This window comes from Ochotona curzoniae, unplaced genomic scaffold (genome assembly GCF_017591425.1).
Source record: "Ochotona curzoniae isolate NIBS_2020 unplaced genomic scaffold, NIBS_Ocur_1.0 scaffold_1852, whole genome shotgun sequence".
Taxonomy (NCBI): Eukaryota; Metazoa; Chordata; class Mammalia; order Lagomorpha; family Ochotonidae; genus Ochotona; species Ochotona curzoniae.
This window is the reverse complement of record NW_024467087.1, coordinates 55,564,974-55,588,177: the sequence shown is the minus strand read 5'-3', so window position 1 is coordinate 55,588,177 and position 23,204 is coordinate 55,564,974. Positions and strand designations below refer to the sequence as shown.

Below are 23,204 nucleotides of genomic sequence, written 5' to 3'. Positions count from 1 at the left end.
ACTTGCTGGGTTACAGCAGAAACAACTGTTCCCCTGTTGGTACCTTGAGTTTTGTCAGCCCGAACCCTGGGATGATTTCAAAATTGTCTCATGGCATGTAAAAGCCAAGAAGTTCACTTCGAATCAGTGTAGATGTTCAACTAATTTTCCATGACCGAGGGCATCAGTTTCTGCTTTCTGTGCCCATAGGGGTCTGAGCTCAAGGGTCTCCATTTCGTTACCATCTATTGGGTACCCAGTGTGACGCTGACTTTCATCCTTGAGCTGCTTCTGCCTGTGAGCAGTTCCAAGTGTATCTCATGAGATCGGATTGGCTAGAATAGTTGGAGGAGTGAGAATCTTTCCTTTGGTGAATGTTCCCATGAGGGTCACCTGGAAGGTTTGTTTTTTTTTTTTAAATTATTTTAAAGGTTTTTTAAAAAAATTATTTTAAAGGTTTTTTTTTTTTTTAATTTGGAAGATAAAGAGAGAGAAAGAGAGAGAGAGATTGTATTCACTGGTTCACTCCCCAAATGTCTACAATGGCCAAGAGCCCCACTCTGGTCTCCCGAAATGCTGACAGGGCCCAAGCAGGGAGCTAGATAGGAAACAGAGTATCTGGGACTCAAACTGACACTCATGGGAAGTTGATGGCAAAGGTGACAGTTTAACTCACTGTGCTACAACGCAAGCCCCAAATTGTATTTTTTTTTCAAGATACCCGCATGACAAGGACAGACTGTGAATTCTTCTGAGTAGCTTAGTGTTGTCCACTGAATAGGTTAATCCGTTTGTTCGTCCCAGTGGCAATTTTATTTTATTTATTTTTTTCAAAATTTTGGAATTTTATTTTTTTCTGGCTAAATATTTTTTCTTTTTTTCACATTTTATTATTATTGCTATCATTTTATAATACACTTCCATATTCCCTTATCCCCTCCCCCAAACCCCCCCCCCAGTTCCTTTATATCATTACTAACATATAGTTCTTCATACTCAGTCATATGTTCATCATTGCGGGCATGGACAATGGCAGAGAGTCCAGCATCCTATTGTCAAGATATAATATGAACAGTTTCACTGTAAGTCCATCTTTGTCTGGAAACAGAAATGTATACCACACTGCATCCTCACATCTGGTTGTTAGTCTCCATTACATAACTACTGTACATCATAGATTAGTAGACTGGATTAAAAAACAAAACCCATCTGTTTATTGTCTGGAGGAAACACACTCCAACAAAGATCAGCGGAAGCTACATCACATGGGTTTTGTTGTTTTCTGTTGGTTTCATCTCTTCAAAACACTTTCTCCTGATTAAATCATTCAATGACTCGTAGATCATGCAGTGGCATCATTTTCTTCAAGAAGGTTCTTGATTTTCTTTTTCATTTCTTCAGCTACACGTTAGTCATTTAATAGCATATTGTTTAACTTCTTGGTGTTGTTCATTTCTTTTTTCTCCCAGATGTTGATTTTGTTTCGTGGCTCTTCATTTAAGGGGATGTATAGTGGCTGTGTAATGGAGACTGTCATATCTAGTAACATGTCATTTAACTTCATGGCATTGTAAATTTCTATTTTTCTTTCTATTGTTGATTTTGTATCATGACTTTTCATTTAAGGGAATGTCCAGTGGCATTTTTATCTGGGGATTCTGTGGGGAATCTTGAATTGGCCAGTGTAAATCTATTGAACGACCAGTCCTCCTCATTTATCATCTGAGCACTCCTTTTTTTGCTGTCCGTCTTTGTGACATGACAAGCACACTGATAGGCTTTTAAGAAAAGCTTGCCCTTTCCCCCTCATAGTCCTTTGTGAGTCCTTGGCTACAGCCAAAAAGGTGATTTTTAAAAAATTTTTTAAAATTTATTTATTTATTTTTTTGTGTTTATTAAAGCTTTTTATTCTGAATTCAAAGGGTATAGCTTCTCAGCACATTGTACACGTATTTTAAAATTACATTGTTACATCATTTTTTTTTTTATTTTATTACAAAGTCAGATATACAGAGAGGAGAGCAGAGACAGAGAGGAAGATCTTCCATCTGCTGATTCACTCCCCAAGTGAGCACAATGGCTCTGCGCCGGGAGCCAGGAGCTCTTCCAGGTCTCCCACATGGGTGCAGGGTCCCAAAGCTTTGGGCCGTCCTCGACTGCTTTCCCAGACCACAGGCAGGGAGCTGGATGGGAAGTGGAGCAGCCGGGATTAGAACCGGCGCACCATGAGATCCCAGCATGTTCAAGGCGAGGACTTTAGCCGGTAGGCCATGGCGCTGGGCCCTAAAAGGTGATATTTTGCTTTGTGTTTTTTCCTTCTGTTTCTGCTGCCTATTAGTGTACACGTTAAAAGCAATATCTCTAAGATGCAAAGTTTTTCTTTATGTGTAAAATGTTTTGCCCAATAAAAGGCGTAATTACCATTTTAGGGGCCTTGAATTGGCATCAGTGAATTGTTAATAAGACTGGTAGGAATTTTGATATGCCTTGCTAAGGCTTTGGCTGAATTGTTCGTATTTTACTTGAATATTTGTGGTTTGCTGACCCCTTTCTTAAGCCTAACAGAAGGTACCTGACATAATGTTTCCGCTGCACCATCCCGTACCTTTGGACTCTAGCTAGTTTTAGTGGAAGGCATGGTAAGCTTTAGTAATGTCCGCTAGGTGGAGCTAGTGAGCCACCTCCTTAGTATCTTCAATAATTACTCATTTGTCTCGCCATATCGGCTCAAGAGGGATGATGGATCGGAAAAGTAGTAAAGAGCGCTTTCACGCAAGGATTGTTCTTTACATGACAATAGTTGTTATTGTTTCAAATCAGAGGTTGTAACGGCTCTTCATTCTGTGAAATCCAGCCGGCGGCGGGCAGTGTCTAAATAGGTTTCCTATCAGATATCGCAGCAGCGGGGGTTGCCCGGCTCCAGAAATGACCTCGGCACCGAATCTAGCGCCCTGTAGGTTCTTTGATGGAGAGACGTGACCGGGCTTCTGATTCCTCAGGATTCTGTTAGGTGGCGGTTGGTGATAGTTGTTTTTCTCCACAACCAGGAGAGTTTGTCTATTGCTGTGTTACCAAGGCAACCACGGGAGCCCTAACAGAGGTTTCAGGGCGCACTGTCGGCGGGGGGCGGGGAGGCGGGGGAGGGAGGTGGTGTGGCAGTGGAGTCAGGAGATATCATTACCTTTGTCCGACTTCCTGGCCCCCTCTTCTGCTTTTCCTCCCTCCCTGCCCCATAACTAGCTTTTTCCTGTTTTCTCTGTCTCATTTTTGCACTGCGAAGCATCAACCTTGCTGCCTTTTTTTTCATCTTGGTGCAAAACCATAAATGCCCAGATGTAGAGAATAATTCATCTTATAGGCCCCTTTCACAAACCAGTTCTACTTTACAGGCTAGCGTAACACTTTAGTTTCTGAGGCATTGTTTCCTGGATTTAAAATTTATTGAGGCCAAGATGTGTTACAGGAAAATATTATTTTCTTATTAATCATGCCTCTCCTTGTTGTGGTTAGAGCATTTGCCTCAAATGTGCTGCAGTGAGCTCTCCTTGGGACTGGAGAGTGATTTTGCCATCCCTGTTTCTATCTGAGATAGAAAATGGCAGAGTGAGAAAGATCGGATTCCAGGCAGGCCAAAACAGCCCCAGAAAGGACTTCTTTGCAAGCCAAATGACACCCAGTCAGGAAGGACTTAGCAGCAAAACAGAGAGGAACACAAAAGAGCAAGTTTCATAATTTAAGTAAAAAAAAATATTCCCTTTTGCCAACAGGGAGCCCACATCAGATGAAATATAAAGTCCTTTGCCCTAAGGTGGCCTCTGCAAGGGGAAGGGAGCTGTACTCCTCCACGTGACTTACCTTCTGTTCTTTGGATGTATCTATATTACATGATTTAAATCCTGGCATAAAACGTCCAATTGTCAGCTTCTGTGAACTCTGTATGTGTACACTTCTGTGTGTGTGTGTGATAGTTTACTGTTTTTCTGCATGTCCTACAAATTTCTGTTGAAACTACACATTTCAAAGAATGTAATATGCCAATGCTGGAAATTCGATCCACTCCACCTTACCTAGAGTTTACTGTCATTGTTTTATGGCTTTCCTGAACTAACTCCATTAAATCTGTGTCCTTTGTAATATGGTATGTGGCCTCTAATGTCTGATATTTGTGAATTTATTCATCAACTAATAATTGGGTAGGTATTTTCTGAAATGTAATCAATTAAACACTCTTCTATCCGTGCGGTTGTCTCAGCAGGCTAAGCTGTTGCCTGTGATGCTAGCATTCCACGAAAGTGCAAGTTTGAGTCTCAGTTTCTTTACTTGTAATCCATTTCCTTGCTGATGCGCCTGGGAAAGCAACAGAAACTGGACCAGGTGCTTGGGCCTCTAAAGCCACGTGGGAGGCCTGGATGATGAATTCCAGGCCCTTGGCTTTGGCCTAGCCAAGCCCCAGCTGTGGTGATCATTTGGGGAATGAACCAGTAGATGGAAGATCTCTCTGTCTCTCTTTTCCCTTCTCTGAAAACATGTCCGCTCTCTGTCCTTGCAGTTGCCCAATCTTCCCTTTTTGTTTTAATCAGTTTTTTTTTTGCTTTTAATTTTCTTTTTAATATTGTTTATGTAATTGAGAGGAATGTGCATCCATGTGGGCCTCCAATTAGGGTGGGAAGGGTCAGCTATGGAGGAAGGTGGATGGGACAAGTGTTTCAGTATTTTTTTCTCCTGTATCCACAGGGGAGGAGGGGGAACGGCACTCCTTGCTGTCACAACAGCACCCGGGAACAGGGGAAGGTCCTTTGATGACACCTTAGCCAATCTTTCCTAAAAGACCTAACTCTGCCTGTCCGTATGGAATGTACCTGACATGGAGGAGTCTCACCTAATGGGGGCTGAAATGAAACAGTTGCCATAGGGAAGCACAGGAAAAGGTGTCTTTATTGAAATCTCCCACTTGATTAGTGTGAAACTTGAGAATGATCCACAAAGGAGGCCTTGAACTCCAGTTTTGATTGATTTATTTTTATTACAAAGTCAGATATACAGAGAGGAGGAGAGACAGAAAGATCTTCCATTTGATGATTCACTCCCCAAGTGAGCGCAACGGCCGGTGCTGCACCATCCGAAGCCAAGAACCAGGAACTTCTTCCGGGTCTTCCACACGGGTGCAGGGTCCCAAGGCTTTGGGCCGTCTTCGACTGCTTTCCCAGGCCACAAGCAGGGAGTTAGATGGGAAGTGGAGCTGCTGGGATTAGAACCAGCACCCATATGGGATCCTGGTGCGTTCAAGGCGAGGACTTTAGCTGCTAGGCCACCGCTACCGGGCCCATTAACTTTAATTTTTTCTCCTGTGTTTGTATTGAGGACACTTAGAATCTACTGTCAACAATTTTCTAGAGCAGAATACATCGCTATTCACTGAGTTCTACATTAGATCTTTTGAACGTATTCTTCTTGTTGGTTTTTGGATGCACTTAAAATTCTTACACGCAGCTAATTCCCACAGCCAATTCCTCTTTTCACAACAAGTTTACTGCAAGCCAAAATCCCAGACGCAGCGAGGTGATTAGGAAGTCCTTTATTCCACCAGGGTAGGAATAGGAGTCGGGAGGTTGACGGGGAGCAAACACGCTGGGCAATGTCTGCAGCCATGGTGGCTGGATGGAGGGCTGTCAGGGCAGGGGAAGGGGGCGAGATGGAGAGGGCGGGGGAGACCCAGGAAAAAGGGGAAAAGAAACACATGTGGATGCTCATTTTATACAACCCAAGTGTGTGTGGAAGGTGTGGGGAGCCTGGGGAGCTGGTTGGGGGGCTGTGGGCAGGCCTCTGGGATTGGTGACCGAGATCGTCACAGGTGACTAAGTGGGCGGGGACTAAGGGAGAGGCTGTAAGAGACTGGCAATGGAGTTGTCACGCAAGATGCCACGAGATTACATCTCATTGGTGGATAACTAGAACGGTGCGAAAGTAATAGTGCAGAGTCAAAATGGCTGAAGTCTTCAGGGCCTGTGTTCGAGTCACTCCTCATACTTCTTACCTAAAATTTGGTATCCTTTGACTAATCTCTCCGTCCTTTTTAAAGATTTGCTTATTCATCATTTATTTGAAAGACAAAGTTAAAAAGAGAGAGCGAGGTCTTGCATTCCCTGGTTCACTCTCTGGACGGCCACAATAATCAGAGCTGGATGGGTCTGAAGCCAAAAGCCAGGGTTTCCCACGTAGTTACAGGGACCCAAGCACTTGACCATCTTCCACTGCTTTCCCAGGCACATTAGCAGGATGCCGGATTGGAAGTGTAGTAACCAGTTCTCAGAATGTGCTTTACCCGCTATGTTACTAAGCTGCTCCCTCACTAATATCTCTGTAATTCCTTTCCTTCCAAGCCTATAGTTGGTATTGTTCTGCTTTCTTCTTCTGAGGTTAACTGATGTGGAGTCTGGGGAAGCTGTCAGTAGCTAACTTCCCTGCATGGAGCATCCTCTGTGATTAGTTAGAAGCAAATGCTTGGCTTTCTGTAAGTTGAAGCTAGGAAAAAAGATTTAGGGACATTGCGAATTATTAATCAAATTCTGGACAATTTAGGCTGAGTGTTATAGAAGATACAATTTAGCTTCCTCGACTAAAAATAGCAAATCCTTCCTCGGGTTTTAGTTTCTGTGCAGGATGCAGGAAACTGTAGAAAGAAATTCTAGTTTTAAAAATGGTTTATTTATTTTTATTGGAAAAGAAGATCAGATTCATGGAGAGAATGAGAGACAAAGATCTTCCATCCACTGGTTCACTCCCCAAATGGCCACAACAGCTGGAGCTGAGCCAACCCGAAGCCAGGAGCCAAGAGCTTCTTCTGACTCCCATGCGGGTGCAGGGTCCCAAAGCTTTTGGCCATCCTCGACTGCTTTCCCAGGCCACAAACAGGGAGCTAGGTGGGAAGTGGAGCAACTAGGACACGAAACGGCACCCATATGGGATGCCAGTGCTTGCAAGGTAAGGATTTAGCCATTAAGCAATTGTGCCAGATCCACAAATTCTATTTTTATATTGCTCCAACCATTGTCCATTTGCATATTCAACCTCTTAGTTCACATAGCAGAAATGAAGATAAGTCCAGTATGAAAGCAAACCTAAAGAGAAATTTGTTGGACTCGGCGGCAGTGGCCTAGTGGCTTAAGTCCTCACCTTGAATGCCCCGGGATCCCATATGGGTGCCGGTTCTAGTCCCGGCAGCTCCACTTCCCATCCAGCTCCCTGCCTGTGGCCCGGGAAAGCAGTCGAGGACGGCCCAAAGCTTTGGGACCCTGCACCCGCGTGGGAGACCCGGAAGAAATTCCTGGATCCTGGCTCCGGATTGGCACAGCACTGGCCGTTGTGCTCACTTGGAGAGTGAATCATTGGACGGAAGATCTTTCGCTCTGTCTCTCCTCCTCTCTGTATATCTGACTTTCCAATAAATAAATAAATCTTAAAAAAAAAAGAGAAATCTGTCATTGCACTGCCACCTACTAACGGGTTACCTTTGAGGTTATTAAAGTTATACAAATGAATTTCCTTGAAAAGTTTCCCCAGGTATGGAAATGATAGGATAGGTGGTCTTCCCTTTGAAATAACAGTAATATCATGACAAACGGGACAGAAATGGGCCTGATCAATAGTATACTTGATGTTTAATTTTCAAATACTCCAGACCATTTGTGGGTATCTTATATGCTGGTACTCTTTAGTCCAGAATTTAATTTAGAGCTTGACTCATTGACAAGTTTGTTGGAAACTATTATGAATCCGTACAAAGCCTTTTCTAGATCCACGTAAACACTGTGATTCTACTTCCTACTGGCAATGACCGGGAAACTCCAGCATCAGTGTACAGCATTGTGACTAACAACAAAAAAGCATTCAATTTCCCAAACCTGCATGTAAATTCAGCCACAGCAGTTCATAAGAAAGCAAAATTTTTTGTTCTTTTAAAAATTTTTAGTTATTATTTATATTATTATCATCATCATCATCATTATTTTATGATACAATTACATAGGATCCTGGGATTTCCCTTATCGCCTCCCCAATTCCCCCCACCACTGAGATCCCCTATATCATTACTAAAGTATAGTTCTTCACACACAGTCATATGTCCATTATTGTGGACATGGACAATGGCAGAGTCCATCATCCTATTGTCATATAGTTAACAGTTTCATTGTAAGTCCATCTTTGTCTAGAACCAGAGATGCATACTACATTGTATCCTCACATCTGGATATGTTAGTCTCCATTTCACAGCTACTGTACATCCCCTTAAATGAAAAGCCACAATACAAAATCAACAATAGAAAGAAAAACAGAAATTTACAATGCCATGAAGTTAAATGACATGTTACTAGATATGACAGTCTCCATTACACAGCCACTATACATCCCCTTAAATGAAGAGCCACAAAACAAAATCAACATCAGGGAGAAAAAAGAAATTAACAACACCAAGAAGCTAAATAACATGCTATTAAATGACTAACGTGTAGCTGAAGAAATGAAAAAGAAAATCAAGAACCTTCTTGAAGAAAATGATGCCACTGTATGATCTATGAGTCATTGAATCATTTAATCAGAAGCAAGTGTTTTGAAGAGATGAAGCTAACAACAACAAAAAAGAAAAAGTCCAGGTGACATAGTTTTCGCTGATCTTTGCTGGTGAAATGTGTCTCCTGTAGGCAACAAACAGAGGCATTTTGTTTTTCAGTCCAGTCTACTAATACATGACATTTGATTGAGCTTAAGCCATTTACATTCAGGGTTAATATGTATGGGTGGTAATTTGGTCCTGTCATTTTAGGAATGGGTTGTTCATTGGTTTAGTCTTCCGTTGTCATTTTACTGGGGTGTTCTTCCCATCTGCCTTTGGTTTTGGTGGGTGCTATTCCTCTTCTCCGTCAAGACAACATCGGTATCCTTTGTAGGGCAGGTTTGAAAGAGGTAAATTCTTGTAACTTTTCCTTACTGTGGAAGAATTTTATTTCATTTTCAAAGACAAAAGAAACTTGCTGGGTATGTTATCCTAGTCCGACAATTTTTTTTCTTTTAGAATCTGGAATATGTCCCTCCATTCTCTTCTGGCCCGTAGAGTTTCCTGTGAGAGATCTCCTGTGAGTTTAATCGGCATTCCTTTATATGTCAATTGATTTTTTTCACGTGCACATTTAAGGATCTTTTCCTTATGTTCAATTGAAGAGAGCTTGATGATCATGTGGCTTGGTGAAGATCGCTTTTGATTAAGCCTGTTGGGAGTTCTGTGCCCCTCCTGGATCTTGTTTCCCAATTCTTTCTCCAGATTAGGAAAGTTTTCCTTGATTCTTTCATTAAATACATTTGCAAACCCAGCTTCTGTTTCTGCACCTTCTGGGACTCTCATAACTCTTATATTTGGCCTTTAAATAGTGTCTCTTAATTCTTGAATTTTTTTTTTTTTTTTTTTGCTTGACTCAGCTCTGCTTCCAGTTTTTTGTTTGTTTCCCCCTGGTGACAGGAAATATCTTCCAATTCTGAGATTCTTTCTTCTGCTTGCTTCATTCTATTTTGGAGACTCCCCACTGTACTTTTAATTTGCTCCTCTGTAATCTTCATTTCTATAATATCAGCTTTCATTTGATTCATTTCCTGTGTGACATATTCCTTAAATTCCTTGACCTCCTGCATTATGTGCTTCTCATTGTTGATAAGAAGCTTTATAACAAGTGTTTTGAATTCTGTATTTCCCCAAATCTCGATGTCTTCCTCAGTGAACTCTGAGGTTGGCAAAGGCTTTTGCTCTTCTGCAAGGGAGTCATCAATAATATTCATTGTGCTTTTGTCTCTTCTTTTGCTCTTGATCATTGTACTTCTGGTTATCAGATTCTCCTTGTGGCAGGTTTTAAGCTGTGTGACTCACAGGTCTACAATTCCATTTTGGTTATTGCAGTTGGTACACGGCTCTTTGTTTGTAATCACTTGTGCCACTCCCTCCAGCAAGTTCCAGGTCTGGGTTCTTATGTTAGATTTCCACTGTGGTTTCCGTAGCCCCAGCTCTTGGCTCACTAATCTCTACCTGCTGTGATCCCACGCTCACGCTGCACCACTGTCTATACAACCTTTGTCCCACTTTCGGTTGGAGTAGGTCCCAGGATTAGGGAGACACCAGGATTTCTATATAGCTAGATTGTTGGTGGTAATCTTGCAGGAATATGTTGGCTGCTAGGTCTGAGGGCCATACACATGTATTTTGACTTGTATGAGGCCATAGTCGGTATTTTCCTGTGGGACCAGTGCAATGCAATGAGTTTGGTAGGTTCTCACCAAGCTCAGTGCATGAGCAGCTCACTGTTGTCCCTGAAGTCTTAAAGGTTTTCTACACCGTACAAAATGGCACCTGATGTGCCACTGCTAGAGCTCTTGATCTGCTGGCCGTCAGGTCTGAGGGCTACCCAATCTTGGGTGGAACCTATAGGATGCCACGATGTTGCAGTTCACTGAGTCAGAAATGAGTTCACTCCCAGCTCAGCATATGCTCAATCCTTTTCCTTGCCTTTTCCTCCTTAAAGAAAATGGTGCTCAATTCTGCTCTAGGGGGGCTGACTGGGTTGTGAGATCCAGCCCTGTTCCTGTGCTGCCTGTCTGGGATCTGCTGCTCTGTCTCTGCCCTTGGTCAAATCAAACAGACCAGCAGGACGGGCAGTTCTTTGTCTGGGTTCACCTCTGGAGCTCCTGGTAAATGTCCCTTCCCACCTGGTTGCTGGTGGAGCTCAGATCACTGTTCGCTGAATGCTGCTGGGGTATCAGTCACTGCAACACCACAGCGTTGTTATCGCTGTTTTCCTGTGTCTGTCAGTTCTGTCCTCTCCCGTTTCCTGGAATGTGCCCTCTCTGCTTCACACTGGTTAATGTTTCTCCATCCGTTTAAATGTGTCCTTACCCTATTCCTCCATCTTGATTCTCCCCAAGAAAGCAAATTTAACTGCATGCTGGGCTTGTTTCTGTCAACATTATTTTAGTGCATATAGCAAAATACCTCTCTTGGTCAAATTCTCTCATAGTCCTCATGTATCAGTTTGATACTGCTTATTTAAAAAAAATTTAAAAGATTTGTTTATTTGAAAGGCAAAGTTAAAGGAAGACACAAAGGGAGAAATCTTCCATCAGTTAGTAGCTATCCCAAATAGCTGCAATGGCTGGACCTGAGGCAGACTGATGCCATGAACTTGGAATTCCATCCAGGTCTCCCATGTGGGTGGCAGAAACCCAAGGATTCAGGCCATCTTCTGTTGCTTTTCAAGGCATGTTATCAGGGAGCTGGATTAGAAGGAGATCAGCGGGGCTCGAAACAGCATTCATATTGGATGCCCATAGCATTACAGGTGGAAGTTTAATCAACTGCACCACAACACTGGCCCCTGCTTTAACTACTGACATGCAACAATGATATTCAGAGGCTAATCATATACAAGTATAGGGCAATGGTAGATTAAGTGCATAACCAATTTAGTTGACCCAAATGCTGAATGCAAGACTGATTTCAAGCAAAACATCTTTGAGTATAACATAATATATGTCCATTAACATCACTAGAATTGCACTAAAGCCATGACTCATCTTTATTTGAACCTTGAAGATCTTTGCTGCAGCTGGTGCCTGATGGGCCTGAAAGGAGATCAAATGGCTTCCTTTATCACAAGCTTCTTTCCTCCTCCCAGCTCTGTACATTATTTCTTGCGCTTAACTTTGACTCAAAATTTAAGTGTACTTTTTACTACCAACAGAATCCCTTGCCCCAGATACTTGTTCGGAAAAACTATGTTAACTGTAACTTCCCAGCTCTGGAATGAATTTTTCTTATAGTGTCCATGGTACTAACAGCCCTGGGATCACCAATTTTGCATGCAGTAGAAATCTTTCAAAGAAAAAAAACCTTAAAAAAAAAAAGAAACAGAATATATATGTGACATATAAGGATTAATGACATGCCAACAGCTGTTACCTAAGAAGATATCCATCTATCTGAATTAAATGGCCCCCTGGACTACAGCTCTTGGCAAAATCACACTCTACTTTAGGAATCATGGTGGCAAGTAACATCATAGCCTTAAATTACTATGGGCTGCTGAAGGAGGCTATGTGCTTTTGCACATCTTGCTCATCTTGCTGTGTATGACAGACAACATTCACCAACTCTGACAGGAAGCCAGGGATCAACATGTTTTTATATTGACTAAACAGTTGAACAAATAAAATCTGCCTTTTCTGATCTATGCTCCTGGCCTTTTTTTGCACTAAGTGGGCAAACAATCTGGGAAACAGCTTTGCAATCTTAGTTTGAATGTGAGATATTGTCTTCCTTCTCACTGGCTGTAATCTCAGGCACTACAAATTAACATGGAGTTTAAATTGCGAAATATTGAACGCGCCGGGATCCGACATGGGCACCAGCTCTAATCCCAGCAGCTCCACTTCCCATCCAGCTCCCTGCTTGTGGCCTGGGAAAGCAGTCGAGGAAAGCCCAAAGCCTTGGGACCCTGCACCCGTGTGGGAGACCTGGAAGAAGTTCCTGGCTCCTGGCTTTGGATCAGCACAACACTGGCCGTTGCGGTCACTTGGGGAGTGAATCATCGGATGGAAGATTTTCCTCTCTGTCTCTTCTCCTCTCTGTATATCTGACTGCAATAAAAATAAAATAAATCTTTTTAAAAATTGTAAAATAACATGGGATCAGGGACTTGTACTATTCCTTTTAAAGATTTATTTATTTTTACTGGAAAGGCAGATTTACAGAGAGAAGGAGATAAAGATCTTCCATCCACCGGTTCACTCCCCAAATAGCCATAATGGCCAGAACTGAGCCAATTCGAAGCCAGGAGCCAGGATGTTCTTCTGGGTCTCCCATGCAGGTATAGGGTCCCATGACTTTGGGTTATCCTCCTCTGCTTTCTGAGGCCACAAGCAAGGAGCTGAATGGGAGGTGGAACAGCCAGGACACAGACTGGTATTCTTATGGCACCCTTATGTTGGTGCTTCCAGGGGGAGAATTAGCCAATTGAGACATCATGTTGGGCCCTGAATTGTTATATGTATATGAGTCACACATGGCCTCTGTACAGTGGTCCCTTTGCTGTTTACTTTTTAAAACAGGTGAAATCCGCTAGCTTGAAAGCAAACTCAATTATTTGAACATTTATTTATTTTTGTTGCAAAGTCAGATATACAGAGAGGAGGAGAGACAGAGAAGAACTTCTGCCCGATGATTCACTCCCCGAGTGATTGCAACGGCCAGAACTGAGCAGATCTGAAGCCAGCAGGCAGGAAATTCCTCTGGGTCTCCCACGCGGGTGCAGGGTCCCAAGGCCTAGAGCTGTCCTCTACTGCTTTCCCAGGCCACAAGCAGGGAGCTGGATGGGAAGCAGGGCTGCTGGGATAGAAACCAGTGCCCGTACTGAATCCCAGAGCATGCAAAGTGAGAACTTTAGCCACTAGGCTACCGTGCTGGACCTGCAAACTCAAATTTTTACACATTTAATTGCTTTACAATTTAGCCTAAATAAGCAAAGTTTTAGTCATTAACATGCTACCTGATCTGCATATCCCTGCGAAATTACACCCATCTGGTAGCCACAGGTAACACAAAGCCGAAGGCAGGATGAGCAAAGAGGAATAAAATCTCTAATGGGCTGCTGCCATTCAAAGCGCTTTGACCCAGAAACTCCCACCTGTACCACCGAGAGAGATCACATAAATACACACTCCTCCTGTTTGATTCCCCTATACTTTGAAATCCTCTTGGTCTTGTTGAATCGTCACCCAACAGTCTCTGGGAGGTCTCAGACTTTGATGCCCCCCCCCTCCTTTGCAATGTTAGATGCTGACAAAACAATACTTGTTTGTTACTGCCATCTTGTGGTCATATATATTTTTGCTTGTTCTGTCAAATTCTTGGATTCGCCACTTCCATGCATTTTAATTCTATATACGACTGAAATTGTTCACGTTTTGCACCTCTTCGTTTTCTTGCGGGAACCTTTCTGGTGATATGTCCCTTGGGCCATCCTCTACTGCCTTCCCTGGCCATAAGCAAAGAGCTGGATGGGAAGTGGAGCTGCCGGGACACAAACTGCTATCCATATGCACTTGAAGGCAGAGGATTAGCTTGCTGAGCTACAGTACCAGCCCAACGAGTTTACATTGCCACCAAAAGTATATTAGGGTACCTTTCCCCCACATCCTTCCTACCATTTACTATCTTCTGATTTCTGCTAACGTGTGAGGTTAAAACCTCATTGTAGTTTTTATTTGCATCTCTCTGATAGCTAGTGAACCTGAGCTTGCTTGCTTTATGTATGTATTGCTTATTTTCTCTGATCCAGTTTTATAGGCATAGGGGTTCATTCCTCCGCTTCCCTTCCCTACCTCCCCATTTTCCCCCCTCTCACTAATTGTCCCTGTGTGATCATGATAGTATAGTTCCTCCGTTCATGGTTATATGCTTAATTTTCTGATATTTAGATGTTATCATGACATGATAAGCATCTGTTGGACATTTGAATTTCATCTATTGCCCATGTTCTGCACCTGCCTTCCTCATTCCTTATTTCTTTTTCCCCCCTAGTTTTTACAATAGCATGCTTTCATTTTTCTTTTCAATCACAGGTTTAATACTCTATTAGGTGATGATATCAACATGTAGCAAGTAGAAAACAATAATAATTTGATAATAACAAACAACCAGCAAGAAACAAAAGAAAAAAACAGAAGCAAAAACCACAAAAAAACCAAAAACATCCTACTGTTTCCCAGGAGTATAAACAAAGGCTGTGCACAATAATAAAAAGAATGTTATTTTTGCACCTAAAGATTGCATTTTTTTGTGGATTATTTGCTTTGTTGTTGACTTTCTTGAGCTCTTTATATATTCTAGGTATTAATCCTGCATTAGCTGAATGGTTTGCAAATGTTTTCTCCCATTCTGTTGGTTGCCTCTTCACTTGGTTTAGTCTTTTTTTTTTGTTGTTGTTGTTTCACAGTAGCCATTTGGCTTGATATAATTTCAACAGTTTATTATTGTTTTATTGCTTGTGCCTAAGCCAATGTCTTTCAGTGTCTCTCTTAAGTTTTCCTCTAGTAATTTGATGCTTATCAAATCACAGATTTGGGTCCTTGATCCATTGTGAGTTGTTTTTCTTTTTGGAGAGGCTTTGTTTCAATATTTTTGCATGTATAGATTCAATTTTCCCAGCAACATTTACTGAAGAGCTGTCCTTTCTCTAGGGATTGATTTTAACTTGTTAAAGATCAGTTGGTTCTAGATGTGTGAATTAATTCCTGGGGTTCCTATTCTATTCCATTGGTCTACATGTCTGGTTTTGTGCCAGTTGCAGGTTGTTTCGACTATAACTGCCCTGTAGCATGTCTTGAAATCAACATTGTGAATCTTCTGACTTGTTGTTTTGTTTAAGATTGCTTTAGCTACTTGGAGTTGCTTGTGTTTCGATATGAATTTTCACATTGTTTTTCCTTGATCTGAGAAGAATGCAATTGGTATTTTAACTGAGATCCTATTGAATTTGTAAATTACCTTGGGTAGTATGGACATTTTGAGGACATTAATTCTTCCAATCATTAAACATGGAAGAGTTTTCTATTTTTTTTTGTGTGTGTGTGTCTCTTCCTCTATTTATTTCTTTTCTTTTAATTTCTTTTCATTCTGGATCAGCACAGCACCAGCTGCTTCAGTCACTTGGGGAGTGAACCATCGGACGGAAGATCTTCCTCTCTGTTTCTCCTCCTCTCTGTATATCGGTCTTTGTAATAAAAATAAATCTTTTCAAAACAAGATACTAATGTCCCTCACTGGTGTAGCTGAATAAGTACATGCTTCCAGCTTCTGAGTTCAGTTTCCTGCTAATGCAGATTCTGAAAGGCAGCAGTGATAGCTCAAGTAATTGTGTTCCTGCCACCCCTGTAGGAATCCCAGATTGAAAGACTAGTTCCTAGCTTCAGCCTGACACATTCCTGATGATTGTGGACATTTTGGGAGTGAGCCAGCAGATTGGAACAATCTGTCTCTCAAAAAATAATAATAATAATATGGAAAAGTGTGTGGAAAGAACAGAATTAAAAATAACTATTTTGCTGCAAATGTTTTTGAAATCTATAGTTTTTTTTGATAGTGCATATATCTCTAGACCTTTTGAAAGCCCCTCACATAGCCTGATTTCCTTAGAATCTATTTCCAGAGGCAAAAATGCTAGTTGTTTATAAAATTAGAACAACTTTAAAGTCTTTAGAAATGACCAGATTCCAGCTTTGGAATGTATATTTCTGAAGCTCAGGAAAACCTAGGTTTTTGGGGTCTTTGGGTCAATATTCACATTGAACTTTGAATAGCTGGAGCTGGATGCATGATATATGGGGAATCTGGTTCTTGTGGGATAGGTGGGATTGCTTTTCTGTTGGAAACAGTAGTGGTGACACTTTGTGAATATAGACAATGTTTCCCCTCTACCCAAATAGGTATAAAGAAAATTTACTCCCAGATTGTTGTGGAGTTACTAAGAGCACGTATGAGGGTACCTTAAAGAGTCTGTGGAAAATGTAATGAAAAGATACACACGTTTTGGTTTAAAATTGTTGGTTCCCAAAATAATATTTTTATAATGCATATTTTACTTGAATTTGTTAAAAAAACAGATTATTTGAAAGGCAGAGAAAGGAAAAGATCTTTCATCCAATGGTTCACTCCCCAAGCAGCTGCGATGGCTGGAGCTGAGCTTATCTGAAGCCAGGAGCTAGGAGCCTCTTCAGGGTCCCCCATGCAAGTGCAGGGTCCCAAGGCTCTGGGCCGTCCTCAGCTGCTTTCCCAGGCCACAAGCAGGGAGATGGATGGGAAATGGAGCAGTCAGGGTCCAGACTGGTACCCATTTGGGGTACTGACATTGTAGGCAATGGCTTTACTCATTAGGAGACAATAACAGCTCTTAAACAGTTTTTTTTAAAATAAATATTTATTTTTATTGTAAAGACAGATTTATAGGAAGGAGAGAAGGAAAGATCTTGTACCTGCTGGTTAACTCCCCAAGTGTCTACTATGGCCTGAGCTGAGCTAATCAATCTGAAGCCAGGAGCCAGGAGTCTCTTGTGGGTCTCCCACACGGGTGCAGGGTCCCAAGGCTTTGGGCCATCCTCAACTGCTTTCCTAGGCCACAAGCAGGGAGCTGGAAGGAAAGTGGAGCAGCCAGGATACGAACTGGCACCCACATGGGATCCTGGAGCATGCAAGGTGGGGGCTTTAGTCACTGGGCCATCATGCCAGGCCCAGGATGCTTTTCATACCGTTACCCTTTGTTTCAACACCTGCCCATCCATCTTTTTTTTTTTAAAGATTTATTTTTATTATTTTTTTTTGTTGGAAAGGCGGATATACAGAGAGGAGAGACAGAGAGGAAGATCTTCCGCCCGATGATTCACTCCCTAAGTGACCGCAACGGTTGATGCTATGCCGATCCGAAGCCAGGAGCCTCTTCTGGGTCTCCCATGCGGGTGCAGGTTCCCAAAGCTTTGGGCCGTCCTCGACTGCTTTCCCAGGCCACAGGCAGGGAGCTGGAAGGGAAGTAGGGCTGCCGGGATTAGAACCGGCGCCCATATGGGATCCGGGGCGTGCAAGGCGAGGACCTTTAACCACTTGCGCCACCGCGCCGGGCCCCATCCATCTTTTAAACAACTCTTCTCTGAAGTCTTATCTGGATCTCTAGGTAGAACTACGCTGCTCTCCACTGTTCTTTGCTTCCTTTTGTTTGACTCCCACTTTTGCATTAAGAGTTAGGTAGATGAAGAAAAAAAAAATGTCTAGCTAGATAATCAGTGCTTGTTGAATGAGTGGATGATGGAGTCAAGAGGTTTGAACCTGATCAACAAGTGCTAGATTAATAGCAAAGTTGAACAGCGTCAGTAACAACCATGCACAACATCTCAGCTAACCCAGACCTCAAGTACACACACAAGTGATTGAGGGATGATGAGATGAATCCATTTTTCAAGAGCGGTAGTGTTTCCCAAAGGCAAGTTGTGATCTACTGCTTTGGTAAGAGTTGGGGGGGTGTGGGGCCTTGTTCCAGGCTTCCTAATTGGGGCTAAATCTCAGAGCTTCGATCTTCCAGTGTGAAGTCCTTACCAGCTTACAACAGTAGGAAAACAGTTATCAGAGACCTGATGCAGAAAATCATAGAGGAGATATTGGTAGGAATGGGAGCTCTCCCCTTCCAGAGACCACCAGAGAAAAAAACATCAAGTCCTAAGGATATTAACTGAGAATCTATAAGGTGCCTGGCAATCCTGCACAGAAGCTCTTTAATTATTAGCCTAATTCTCAAAATTATTTATTAGCTCCCTCTTCCCTACACATCTGTTCCAAACCCCTTGTGTTACTCTACCGAAGTCTCCCTCCCACTAGTGCACTGCTTTGCTGCAAAACCATCACATCCACTGTCTGGGGGCCCAGGGGAGGGGCTGCGCAAGGCGGGGTCGTCTTGTCGCAGAGCCCGAGTGCGCCTGCGCGGACTGCGGCAGAAGGCGGGGTGTGAGAAGCGGAGTATATTGAGACTTGCGTTCACTGTTGGCCAGAACCTTTCTTGTGTTTCACCACCTCTAATATCAGCTCCAGCAAGTTGCTTGCAACTTTGGTTCTGACGGCGGCAGCAGCGGCGGCGGCCCCGGCAGCAGCAGCTGCAGCGGCTGCGGCGGCGGCGGCAGCAGCAGCAGCAGCGTTACCGCCAGCGGCAATTTTGTGCGGAGGCTCCTCCACACCTCGCGTTGTCTCTGTGCCAGCTCACGGGCCTGTGGCTGTCTGCTCCCTTACGCCGCTCGGTCGACAGGACCATGTCTCTGGTAAGCCAGAATTCGCGCCGCCGGCGCCGCAGTGCAAAGGCTACTGCGCTGAACGGCAGCGGCAGGGATGAAATGCAGGCCCCCAACGCCCCCGAGCTCCCTCCCGCTATGCCAGGCCCAGACGACCCCCAGGGCCTCTGCGACTCCGAGGGCTCCAGCACTTCGGAGCCGCCCACCCGCGGTGACGGCCCGGCCGCCTGTGTGCCGCCCCCCGCCCCCGCGGGCTCCAGCTCCTCGCCGCCGCAGCCCACCGTCTCGGCGGGGTCCAACACCTGCGGGCCGCCCACCCCCGGTGAGGGCCCAAGTGCCTCTGGGTCTCCTGTCACCTCTGAGGGGCTCCACAGTTCGGTGCCACTCACCGGGCCGGAGGGCTGCAGCGCCTGTGCACCACCGGCCCCCGGCGAGGGCCAGAGCACCTGCGTGCAGCCCGCGGACTCCGAGGGGTCCATCTCGGCGCCGCCCTCCCCAGCCAAGGGCCCGCGCGCTCGGGCGCCGCCCACCGCCTCGGAGGGATCCAGCCGCTCCGTGCCGCCCCCCGCCAGCGAGGGCACCAGCGCGGCGGGGCCGCCCACCTTGGCTAAGGACCCCAGCGCCTCGGGGGAGCCCAGCGCCTCGGAGGGACTTGGCACCTCCGTGCCAGCCATCCCTGGTGGGGGCCGGAGTCGCTCGGTGCCGCCCACTCCTGCAGAGGGCTCCAGCCGCTGGGTGCAGCCCACCATCTCCAAGGGACGCGGCGCTTCTGTGCTACCCACTTCTGATAAGGGCAGGAGCACCACTTCGGGGCAGCCCAGCGCCTCGGAGGGCCTCAACGTGCCGCCCATGCATGGCGGGGGCCCGAGCCGCTCGGTGCAGCCCACCACCTCCAAGGCACGCAGTGCTTCTGTGCTGGCAGACCCCTGCGAGGGTCCGAGCACTTCGGGGCAGCTCAGAGCCTCCAAGGGGTGTGGCACTTCCATGTTGCCCGACCCCTGCGAGGGTCCAAGCACCTCTCGGTTGCCCATGGCCTCTGAAGAGCCTGCTGCACTGCTGAGTCCTAGTGCCTCCGTGGGCCGGAACCTCTGCAAGTGCTCCGTTGCTGTGCCAAACCGTAAGGTGGTCAGGGCTTCTGCTGACTATGAGGGTCCCAAGGGTGCAGCAGGCCCCATGGAATTCCAGGTCCTGAGAGACTGTGAGAGTTCCAACTGCATAACCATTATGGGCCTGGGCACTTCGCCTGTTGTCCTAACGCTGAAACCCCAGGATCCCATGGAGCAGAATGTAGCTGAGCTGCTACAATTCCTGCTGGTGAAAGATCAGAGCAAGTACCCTATCAGGGAGTCTGAGATGCGAGAATATATTGATAAGGAATATCGCAGCCAGTTCTCTGAGATTCTCAGAAGAGCTGCGGCCCACCTGGAGTGCATTTTTAGGTTTGAATTGAAGGAGCTTGACCCTGAGCAGCGCACCTACATTCTGCTCAACAAATTGGGCCCTGTGCCCTTTGAAGGCTTAGAAGAGATCCCCAATGGGCCTAAGATGGGGCTCCTGATGATGATTCTTGGACAAATATTTTTAAATGGCAACCAGGCCAGAGAGGCTGAGATTTGGGAGATGCTCTGGAGGATGGGGGTACAGCGAGAGAGGAGGCTTTCTGTTTTTGGGAACCCCAAGAGACTTCTGTCTATAGAGTTTGTGTGGCAGCGCTACCTGGACTATAGGCCGATAAGCAACCATGAACAGGTAGAATATGAATTTTTCTGGGGCCCACGATCCCACCTAGAAACCAGCAAGATGAAAATCCTCAAGTTCATGGCCAGGATCTACAATAAGGATCCCATGGACTGGCCAGAGCAATACAACGAGGCTCTGGAGGAAGAAGCTATTCGAGCGGCTGCTGAGGAATGGCAGGCTTTCCCTCAATTTAGGAGGCCCTACTTCGAGGAAATTCCTGCAGAGGTACCAAACCCTGATTTAGATGTTTCTGCCTATCCCTCAAAATACCCCCCGCATTCGTGGCCTGAATCAAGAATGGAAAGCAAGTCCAGGAAGCTGGTGCAACTGTTTCTGCTTATGGATTCCACGAAGCTGCCCATACCAAAGAAGGGAATTCTGTACTACATTGGCCGAGAGTGCAGCAAGGTGTTCCCTGACCTCCTGAATCGTGCTGCTCGCACCCTAAACCATGTCTATGGGACAGAATTAGTGGTGCTTGATCCTAGAAACCACTCCTATACGCTCTACAACCGAAGGGAAATGGAAGACACGGAAGAGATCGTCGACAGTCCAAACAGGCCTGGCAACAACTTCCTGATGCAGGTTCTAAGCTTCATCTTTATTATGGGCAACCACGCCAAGGAGTCTGCAGTCTGGGCCTTCCTGCGGGGCCTAGGGGTTCAGTCTGGGAGAAAGCATGTGATTACCTGCAGGTATCTGAGTCAGCGCTACATAGACAGTTTGCGGGTTCCTGACAGCGACCCAGTGCAGTATGAGTTTGTGTGGGGTCCTAGAGCCCGCCTGGAAACCTCCAAGATGAAAGCTCTGCGGTATGTGGCCAGAATCCACAGGAAGGAGCCCCAGGACTGGCCGCAGCAGTACAGGGAGGCAATCGAAGATGAAGCTAACAGAGCTGATGCAGGGCGCAGGCAATTCTTTGTTCACAACTTCAGATAGAGGAATGTGTAGCCCTCAGAGGGGCCTTGCAAGGCAGGCCCTGAGAGCCCCGAGTCTCATGTGTTGGGGGGGGATGTGTGTGTGTGTGTGTTACATAATGTATTTGGTATTTGTGTTCCAGGTCAACTTACGTCTTTTCAAGTTTTGTTCCTGTTTGGTACCCTGAAAAGTTTCAATCATTTTAATATATTGTCCAGTAATGTAAATGTGACTGACCAGTTGGTATCTCTGTTGTATTTTGGTATAAGAGTTTTGATGGCATTACAAAATGTTTTGGGAATCTTTCCATCTTGTTGCATTATCTGGATGAGGATATATAGCAAATAGCTAGAAATATAAGCTTTTCTTGGAAGTTTGAACACATTCATCAGTAAAGTAGCATAACTTCAGGTGTTAAACAAATATAATAACAAAAGAAAAAGCACTCTAGGTTGTGGCTGGCCTTCCTTTCTGTCTGCTATTGTGTAAGAATACTGATGTTTACCTGTATTTGCTTTGCTGTGCTGAAATGTAATGACAAATAAAAGGTTAAAAATCAAGCCTAATTCAGTAATTTATTTAATAAATACTTATTAAATTTCTTTCATGAACACAGTGGTATACAAGACTATAAGAGCATCTGCCCTAGAACTTACAGACTGGGTAAGTATGGGGGAGGTAATTTTTTAAAAAGATGTATTTACTTTTATTTGAAAGGTACATTTACTGAGAGAAAGAGAGAGACTTTCCGTTTGCTAGTTTACTCCTCCATTGATTACAATGGCTGGAGCTGAGCCAATCTGAAGCCAGGAGCCAGGAACTTATTCTGGGTTTCCCACATGGGTGCAAGGTCCCAAGGCTTTGGGCCATCCTCTGCTGCCTTCCCAGGCCATAAACAAGGAGCTGGATGAGAAGTGGAGCAGTCGGGACTAGAACCCGTTCCCCTATGGGATGCCAGAGCCACAGGTAGAGGTTTAGCTCACTATACCATCATGTGGTTTCCAGAGTGGGGAGGTGATTTAAACCAGTAATTTTAAAAAAATTAATTGATTAGGGTACAAAGGGTCAAGGACTACAGGGTGAAAGCAGGTAATATCATCGTTTCCACACTAATATCATCATTTTCCCCCTGTATCTGGGGTCAGGGGAGGAACAAAGGGAAAATGTCCACTTAGCCTCCCACCCATCCCAGATCCCCAATTTGAAGCGTGCTCCGAGGGTCCTGCTCAAGCAGTTTTGATAGTTCAATAGTTCTGGATTGCTGCCAATCTCGCCGTTCCAATTGCAATGAAACCTATTCAGAGTCCACTGGCTGACATAGTCTCTTCATGGTTGGGGTTCTGAGATCAGCAGTTCAGTTGAAGGGATCTCCAAAGAAACTTCATCTGAGATGTTCCCAGATCTGATTCTTGCGTGAGTTTGCTAGGACAGGGTCCAACACCGTCCATTGCGCCAATCAGCTTATGCACTAAACCAGCAATTTGATTATAGTGTTTTGAGTAGACTAAGTAGAGAGTGCTGTAAGAAGAGGCACACCTAAACCAATTCCTGGCATCTTCAGGGTGGTTCTTGCAGGAGATAATGTAAATGGGAGGACAGAGATGGATCCCTGATAGAATCATGAGCTCAGTTGTTTCAAAGCTGGATTTTATTGTTGGTGAGTGCCGGTAGGAAAGGAAGTCATAGATGTGAAGGCACTGAATCGAAGG

The 23,204-nt window shown here is 44.7% G+C and overlaps 1 protein-coding gene across 1 annotated transcript; it reads left to right on the top strand.

Annotated features, from left to right (window-relative positions):
* The first annotated feature begins 18,858 nt into the window (after window positions 1-18,858).
* MAGEE1 (MAGE family member E1) lies at window positions 18,859-22,051 on the top strand. Its single transcript, XM_040999596.1, has one exon. The coding sequence runs from the start codon at window positions 18,859-18,861 to the stop codon at window positions 21,514-21,516; it is 2,658 nt and encodes an 885-aa protein (XP_040855530.1). The 3' UTR covers window positions 21,517-22,051.
* The last annotated feature ends 1,153 nt before the right edge of the window (window positions 22,052-23,204 follow it).